Source organism: Carcharodon carcharias, chromosome 12 (assembly GCF_017639515.1).
Source record: "Carcharodon carcharias isolate sCarCar2 chromosome 12, sCarCar2.pri, whole genome shotgun sequence".
Lineage (NCBI taxonomy): Eukaryota > Metazoa > Chordata > Chondrichthyes > Lamniformes > Lamnidae > Carcharodon > Carcharodon carcharias.
The window spans coordinates 153035180-153044442 of NC_054478.1; the positions used below are offsets into that span (position 1 = coordinate 153035180).

General features: G+C 42.9%; 1 protein-coding gene across 1 annotated transcript in view; it reads right to left on the bottom strand.

Moving 5' to 3' along the window:
- LOC121284745 (secreted phosphoprotein 24-like) overlaps positions 1-8869 on the bottom strand; it is an 18000-nt gene extending 9131 nt beyond the window's left edge. Inside the window, exons 1-2 of the mRNA XM_041200296.1 lie at positions 8762-8869; positions 8509-8633 (exon numbers count right to left, since the gene is read on the bottom strand). Of these exons, the coding sequence (XP_041056230.1) occupies positions 8509-8633; positions 8762-8813 (177 nt within the window). The 5' untranslated portion in view covers positions 8814-8869. The remainder of the gene's footprint in view (positions 1-8508; positions 8634-8761) is intronic.
- Positions 8870-9263: the final 394 nt, after the last annotated feature.

The following is a 9263-nucleotide window of genomic DNA, read 5'->3' on the forward strand; positions in this document are numbered from 1 at the left end:
GAGAGCATTTTGGGAAAAGTAAACATAACTCATCAAGTTTCAAGGTACTGGTGGATAAGGATAACAAGAGTCCTCGGGTTAAGGTGCTTAATTGGGGGAAGGCTAATTATAACAATATTAGACAGGAACTGAGGAATCTAGACTGGAGGCAGATGTTTGAGGGCAAATCAACAACTGACATGTGGGGGGCTTTCAAACGTCAGTTGATAAGAATTCAGGACTGGCATGTTCCTGCTAGGATGAAGGATTAGCATGGCAAGTTTCAGGAACCTTGGATCACGAAGGATATTGTGAGATTAGTCAAAAAGAAAAGCGAAGCATTTGTAAGGGCTGGAAAGCTGGGAACAGATGAAGCCCGTGGAGAATATAAACAAAGGAGGAAGAAACTTAAACAAGGAGTCAGGAGGGCTAAAAGGGGTCATGAAAAGTCACTGGCAACCAGGATTAAGGAAAATCCCAAGGCCTTTTATACATATGTAAAAAGCAAGAGGGTAGCCAGGGAAAGGGTAGGCCCACCCAGGGACAGAGGTGGGAATCTGTGTGTGGAGCCAGAAGAAATGGGAGAGATACTAAATGAATACTTCTCATCAGTATTCACCAAAGAGAAGGACTTAGCGGTCGATTTGTCTAGGGAAGAGTGTGTAGATAGCTCGTATCATGTTGAGATCAAAAAGAGGAGGTGTTAGGTGTCTTGAAGAATATTAAGGTGGATAAGTCCCCATGGCCAGATGGGATCTACCCCAGAGTACTGAGGGAGGCAAGGGAGGAGATTGCTTGGGCCTTGACAGAAATCTTTGTATCCTCACTGGCTACGGGTGAGGTACCAGAGGACTGGAGAATGGCCAATGTTGTTCCATTGTTTAAGAAGGGTAGCAGGGATAATCCAGGAAATTACAGGCCGGTGAGCCTTACGTCAGTGGTAGGGAAATTATAGGAGAAGATTCTTCGTGACAGGATTTAATACCATTTGGAAGCAAATGGGCGTATTAGTGAGAGGCAGCATGGCTTTGTCAAAGGGAGGTCGTGTCTCACTAACTTGATCGAGTTTTTTGAGGAAGTGACAAAGATGATTGATGATGGAAGGGCAGTGGATGTTATCTACATGGATTTCAGTGAGGCCTTTGACAAGGTCCCTCATGGCAGACTGGTACAGAAGGTAAAGTCGCACAGGATCAGAGGTGAGCTGGCAAGATGGATACAGAATTGGCTTGGTCATAGAAGACAGAGGGTAGCAGTGGAAAGGTGCTTTTCTGAATGGAGAGCTGTGACTAGTGGAGTTTTGCAGGGATCAGTGCTGGGACCTTTGCTGTTTGTGATATATATAAATGATTTGGAGGAAAATGTAACTGGGCTAATTAGTAAGTTTGCAGACAACACTAAGGTTGGTGGAGTTGCAGATAGTGAAGAGGATTGTCAAAGGATACAACGGGATATAGATCGGTTGGAGATTTGGGCGTAGAAATGGCAGATGGAGTTTAATCCGGACAACTGTGAGGTAATGCATTTTGGAAGGTCTAATACAGGCAGGAATTATACAGTAAATGGCAGAACCCTTAAGTGCATCGACGGGCAGAGGGATCTGGGTGTAGAGGTCCACAGGTCACTGAAAGTGGCAACACAGGTGGATAAGGTAGTCAGGAAGGCATATGACATGCTTGCCTTCATTGGCAGGGGTATTGAGTATAAAAGCTGGGAAGTCATGCTGCAGCTGTATAGAACCTTGGTTAGGCCACACTTGGAATATTGTGTGCAATTCTGGTCATCACATTACCAGAAGGATATGGAGGCATTGGAGAGGGTGCAGAGGAGGTTTATCAGGATGCTGCCTGGTCTGGAGGTTATTAGCTATGAGGAGAGGTTGGAGAAACTCGGATTGTTCTCAATAGAGTGACGGAGATTGAGGGGTGACTTGATAGAAGTTTACAAAGTTATGAGTGGCATGGACAGAGTAGATAGTCAGAAGCTTTTTCCCAGGGTGGAAGAGTCAATTACTAGGGGACATAGATTTAAGGTGAGAGGAGAAAACTATAGAGGAGATGTACAGGGCAAGTTTTTTACGCAGAGGGTAGTGAGTGTCTGGAATTCGCTGCCAGAGGAGGTGGTGGAAGCAGGTACGATAGTGGTGTTTAAGAGGCAGCTTGACAAATACATGAATAGGATGGGAATAGGGGGATACGGACCCCGGAAATGTAAGTTTTAGTTGACGGGCAATATGATCAGCGCAGGCTTGGACGGCCGAAGGGTCTGTTCCTGTGCTGTACTTTTCTTTGTTCTTTGTTCTTTGTTCTTGCGGGAGATTTGAGGACCAGAGGGCATAATCTCAGAGTAAGGGCTCTCCTACATAAAACAGAGATGAGGAGGAATGTCTTCTCTCAGAGGGTAATCAATCTGTGAAATTCTTTACCGCAGAGGGCTGTAGAGGCTGGGTCGCTAAGTATATTCAAGGCTGAGAGAGGCAGATTTTTAATCAGTAAGGGAATCAAGGGCTATGGGGAAAAGGCAGGAAAGTGGAATTGAGAATTATCAGATCAGCCATGATCTCACTGAATGGCGGAGCAGACTCGATGGGCTGAATGGCCTTGTTCTGCTCCTATGTCTTATGGTCTCATAATCAAATGATACCAAGTTTATAAATATTGTGAAATATGAGGAGGATATTGATAGACCCCACGAGTTTATATATATATATATATATAATATATAGACACACACATATGTATGTATATATACATACACACAAGTTGGTGGATTGGGCAGACAGGCCGATGAAATTTAATGTAGAGAGTTCAGTACTACATTTTGCTTGGCAGAAAAAGGAGAGGCAACTTAAAATAAAGGGTATTATTCCAAAAGGGGTGCAAGAGCAGAAAGAGCTGGGGGTATATGTGCAGACATCATTGAAAGTGGCAGGACAAGTTGAGAGAGCAGTTACTAAAGCATACGGGATCCTTAATTGACATACAGAAACAAGGAAGTTACGTTGAACCTGTATAAAACCCTGGGCTGTCCTGTATTGTGCCCAATTCTGCACACCACCCCTTAAAAAAGATGTGAAGCCATTAGAGAAAGTCCAACAAAGATTCAAGAGAATGATTCCAGGGATGACAAACTTCAGATATGTGGATAGATTGGAGAAGCTACAGCTGTTGTCCTCAAAGAAAATGTTAGAAGCTGTTATTAAAGATGCTACAACAGGGCACTTGGAAAAATTCAGTGCAGTCAGGCAGAGCCAGCATAGTTTTGTGAAAGGGAAATCATCTTTAACTAATTAATTGGAGTTCCCTGGAGGAGTCACATGTGCTGTGGAGAAAAATGAACTGGTGGATGTACTGTACTTACATTTCCAAAAGGCATTTGATAAGTTGCCACATCAAAAGTTATTGCGGAAAATAAAAACTCATGGTGTGTGGGGTAACGTATTGGCAAGGATAGAAGATTGGCCAGCTCACAGGAAGCAGAGAGTTGGCATAAATGGGTCTTTCTCTGGTTGGCAGGATGTGATAAGTGGCTTCTACCTTTTATGTGCTACGGGGCTTCAACCTTTTATGATTTATTTTGATGACTTGGATGAAGGGGCCAAAGGACTGGTTACTAAATTTGCTGATGACACAAAGATAGGTAGGAAAGTAAGTAGTGAAGAGGACCTAAGGAGGCTACAAAGTGACATAGATAGGTTAAGTGAGTGGGCAAAGATCCGGCAAGTGGAGAATATTGTGGGCGAATGTGAAATAATTCATTTTGGGAGGAAGATTAAAACAGAAGCTTATTATCTAAATGGTGAGAGATTGCAGAGCTGTGAGATTCAGAGGGATCTAGGTGTCCCAGTGCATGAATCACAAAAGGCTAGCATGCAGGTACAACAGGTAATTAGGAAAGCTAATAGAATGTTATTGTTTATTGTGAGAGGAATTGAATACAAAAGTAGGGGGGTTATGTCTCAGTTATACAGGGCACTGGTGACACCACATCTGGAGTATTGTGTACAGTACTGGTCTCCTTATTTAAGGGAAGGTGTAAATGTGTTAGAAGCAATTGAGAGAAGGGTTATCAGGCTAATACCAGGAATGGGTGGGGTGTCTTATGTGGAAAGGTTGGACAGGTTAGGCTTGTATCTGCTGGAGTTTAGAAGAGTAAGAGCTGACTTGATTGAAACCTGTAAGATCCTGAGGGGTCTTGACAGGGTGGATGTGGGGAGGATGTTTCCTCTTGGGGGAGAATCTAGAATGAGGGGTCACTGTTTAATAATAAGGGGTCATTCATTTAAAACAGAGATGAGGAGAATTTTTTTCTCTCAGAGGGTTGAGAGTCTGTGGAACTCTTTTCCATAAAAGATGGTGGAAGCAGAGTTTTCGAATATTTTTAAGGCAGAGGTGGATAGGTTCTTGATTAACAAGGCGGGGAGAGGTTATCGGGGGTAAGCAAGAATGTGGGGTTGAAGTTACAATCAGACCAGCCATGATCTTATTGAATGGTGGAGCAGGCTCGAGGGGCTGAATGGCCTACTCCTGCTCCTAACTCACGTGTCCATAAAGAAAAGATTGTGAGGAGATTTTATAGAGGCGTACATAATCATGAGGTTTCTGGGCAGAGTAGGTAGGGAGGAACTGTTCCCACTGGTGGGAGGATCGAGAACCAGAGGCCACAGCTTTAAGATGATTGGCTAAAGAATGGAAGTCGACAGGAGGAGAAGCCTTTTGCAGTGAGGTGTTAGGAATGCATTGCCTGAAAGTGTGGAGGAGGCCAATTGTGGATTTAGAAAAGAAATTGGATAATTATCTGAAGGGAATACAATTGCAGGGTTATGGTAAGAGGGTGGGGCAGTGGAACTAGATGAATTGCTCTTACAGAGAATGTGCACAGATATGATGGGCCAAATCCATCTCAGCTCTAACTAATCTATAATGCAGATGCAGACATAAAATCAAACCTCACCGCAGGGAATTTAAAATGCAGATAATTTAAAAACCTGGAAGGGACATCTAGGATCAGTAATAGTGACCATGAAACCACTGTCATATGAGTCACTAGTATTCTTTAGCAAGGCAATCTGCTGCCCTTACCTAGCCTACTCTACATGGGACTCCAGACCCTGAAAATATGGATGATTGTTTTATTTGGAATGACGCAGCTCATTTGAAATCCTGAATTCCCTTTCTGGCAGCACTATAGCAGTAGGCTGGCCACACAGAGTGCAGACATTCAAGAAAGTGATTCATGGTAACCTTCTCAAGTGTAATTAGGAATGAACAATAAATACTGGACTTCCCAGTGATGCCAACACCCCATGAATGAATTAAAAAAAAACACAGGGATTCAAGATGTGAATGGTGTTGAAATCTTTTATCCTGTTATTCCCAAAGACCATGATGTAAATCCAACGTAAAATAGTGGACGGCAAAATATACTAGAGCACCATAACGTTACACACAGATTACACAAAACTACAATAAAACATAAAGCTTCAAACAGAACAAAATGTCTGACTTTTTCCAAACAATAATATTGCAACATGAGAAACCAGCACAAGCCAAAAGAATGATGTTTCACAGACACAAACTAGAGGGTGCTGAGCAACGTTGCAGCACTGCAAAGACAATATAAGTGAACTAACATTGATCAAGCAGTGGGAATCACTGCACTGTGGGTTCTACCAACCCCCTTTAAAGTGACACAGTAAGAGATGGAACAACTGGGATCACTATCCAAATAGATCCAAACCCACAACCACTACCACCTAGAAGGACAAGGACAGCAGATACATGGGAACGCCATCACCTGGAAGTTCCCCTCCAAGTCACTCACCATCCTGACTTGGAAATACATCGGCCGTTCCTTCACTGTCGCTGGGTCAAAATCCTGGAACTCCCTCCCTAACAGCACTGTGGGTGTACCTACACCACATGGACTGCAGCGGCTCAAGAAGGCAGCTCACCACCACCTTCTCAAGGGCAATTAGGGATGAGCAATAAATGCTGGCCCAGCCAGCGAAGCCCATATCCTGTGAATGAATAAAAAAAATAGAAATCCTAACAGTTCTTTGGAGCGTATCTTTGGCAGCCTCCCATTTCAGGATCCCCACTCTGTCCTGGCAGTCCCTGTGAAGGAAGACAGTGGGCTGAGAAGGTGCATGATTCACTGGCCTCTGTTTTCTCTGGGCCCTCTTCTCAGCCAGATGAGTTCTTCATTTCTATTGGCTTTTTCCAACGCCCTCCAAATAGTCAGTCTCCAGACGTCACGGCCGTCAGTGACTGTCTCACTCATAGGTTGTCTTTTAGAGGAGGTATGGATGCCCAGACGGTTATGAGCCACTGGCCAGCTCACTTAACACAAGGTCCATATGGTCATCAGCCAAGTAATAAATATGGCTGATCCAGCACAGAAATCCTTGGCTTAGCAATGAGTAGGCTGATGGAATTTGCACACTCCATGACCACAGAGCTGGTGACCTTGTCCTGCCAAGAGATGCCAAGGAGACATTGGAGACAGCAAAGGTGGAAACTGCCCAGCTTTCTCTCCTGCCTAGTATGTGTTTCCCAGGTTTCACCATTGTAGAAAAGTGCACTGAGGAAGCAAGCCTGGTAGACTCATCGTTTGGTGTTGTCAGTCAGGCTGCTCTTTTTCCACACTCTCTTACTCAGCTTGGGCAGAACAGCTGCAGCTTTTGTGATGTGTGTGTGGGTGTTGCTTTCAGCATCGAGTGACAGATTGCTGGTGATTGTGGAGCTGAGCTATGTGAAGTTATCAACAACCTCCAGCCTCACTGTGTCAATACTGATAGCTGGCGCTATGACAACATCCTGGCCCATGACATTTATCTTCCTGATGCTGATGATCAAACCAAACTCTGTACAGGTGTGAGAGAGTCTGTTCAATTGCCGTTGCAGGTGTTCCTCAGCCTGGAATATTAATGCAGCATCTTTGGTGTAGAGCAACACTCTGCTGAGAACTCAGTAGCACCTGACCATAAGCCTGTTTGACCCCACTGTGGATCACAAAGGGCGACTGTACAACCAAAGTAAACTGTGCCTACCTGTAGCAGATATCCCTGTTGTACAGCTGCTGGAAGTTGGGGCCACAATGTAATTCCCCAGTGACCATCTCTTGGTAAGTTATTGATTACCTTTCAGAAACTGGGATTCAATCACAACGCATCTGAAGAGCTATCGGCCCCTTCTCTTCCCTCGATGGAAAGCAAAGAGCTGAGGCAACACAAGCAAAGCTCATGCCTCAGTCTGCACCTAAATCGCTGCTGACAGCGAGACGTTCGATTGGAAAGCTTACAGACTGATGCTAAATGCGAACTTGAGCAGTCTCACCTTTCAATCTTAACATAAAAAGCATGACTTAAAAATTATGACACTGGAAGGCCTAAGGTCAATCAACAAAAGTCGATTGGCTAACACAAGAATTGGGATAATATATTTGTGGATATCCTGTAAAGAAGATGTCAGAGAGTGAAGGGAACAGAGTTATTCCCCAACAAATACATTAATGAAATAAAAACAATGTTCATTGAAAGGCAATGGGATTGGTCATATGTACCAATGTATCAACAGATTAACTAACCCTAGCATCAGTCAAATGGAAATCCCATTACATTTATTAAATAAAATGAAGAAATTAAATACAACTCTGCTAAAAGGTACAAATTAAACAAAAGGCTCAAGTTTTTAACCAAACCGGATTTCACTAAAATATGCCGGTGAAATAAAAGGAGCAAATCCATTGTTCCCCAAGCTGTGTGAACAAACTTAAAGCTGCAGCTGTTACTAACTGAATTGTGCAGCCTCTGGGAGCAAGCTGGGGACGCCGACTAAGACTGGAGTCAGACTGACTGGAAATTGGCCAGTTAGAATATCTAAATTTAAAAATGATAAACAAAAAAAAACTGAAAGTTTGAAAAGTTAGCAAACCAGCAAATCGACACAATGGAGTAAACGGTCCTTGACCTGACACACACATTGATTCTGTTCCTCTCTCCACAGGAACTATCTGACCTGCTGAGTAATTCCAGTCATTTTGGCTTTTATTTCAGATTTGCAGCAGCTGCTGTATTTTATTTTGGTTGTGATGACAGTGAGAGCTGGATTTGTACAAACTGAGAATTGCTCTTCAGCAGTGTCTAGTGACCAGAGCCTGTTCCTACTGCCTCCTGGAGTCAAACTGCAGCCTCACAGCAGGTCAGCAGGTGTTTGCAAAGGGAGATCCCAATATAATGTTCACAAGGGGAATTTCAAGGTTAATCATTCATGTTGAAGCAATTAACAAAAAAATGGTGGCAAGAGGAAGTAATTCAGGTGGACAGAAATAATTTGCTTTCAATAAAATATAATAAATTGTTCCATCATAAAAATACTGATCGAAAGTGTTACGAATTATTATTTTATATCACTTGGCAGTAAATATGATTTCCAAAGTAAAATCCTTGCCTACACAAAAGAAAGAATTCATGGCATTCATTACAAGGAAAGGGAAAAAAGGGAATGAATTGGACTTGGTGCCACTTACACTTGTCACTTCACAATTCACAAGAGCCAAGAGGTTGTTCATCGTGAATTCTTCATTCACTTTTGCAATTGTAGCATCAATCACAATCCCAATCTGTGAAAATGTCGAACTTCTACATGGAATTCCTGAATTTAAAAGCAAAGAGTTTCAAGGGTGAAGACATTATTGACAATTGGCATTTTGGGTTAACACCCAATGATCAGAACAACAAACTGCTCAACAAAATCGTTCCTTAGCACATTCCAATATTTACCAGAACAGGAGAGGATCTGGGCTGCAGCAAAGGTGAAGAGAATGAATTTCATTTTGCCTGGATAGACAGGGTGAAGGACACTTGGATGCTGTTCTTCTCTCTGCCTCGTCTCTGCTTGTATTCAATGTTTATATACGTCAGAGCACACAAAGCATTAGCGCACATTACAGAACAATGAGGTAACCTGACCACAATCACTGCACAGATTTCACTCCCTTCATTTCCTTCAAACTCTCATCAGTTGTAAACTTTGTGTCCAAAAGTATCATTGAGTGTTGAAATTTGTTTTGTAACGTACAGTGTGAGTCAATTTCCCCTTTCATAATCAATATGATCCAGACTCCAAATTATTTTGGTAACATTGTGAATTAATTGTGATGAACTGCAATGGAATAAAGTGGTGAATTCTCATAAAATTAGAGACATGGGTCAAAATTTAAATTCGGCATGTGGGAGCGTGTCCGACTGCCCAGAGCATAATATGTTGCACGATGAAGTCAGG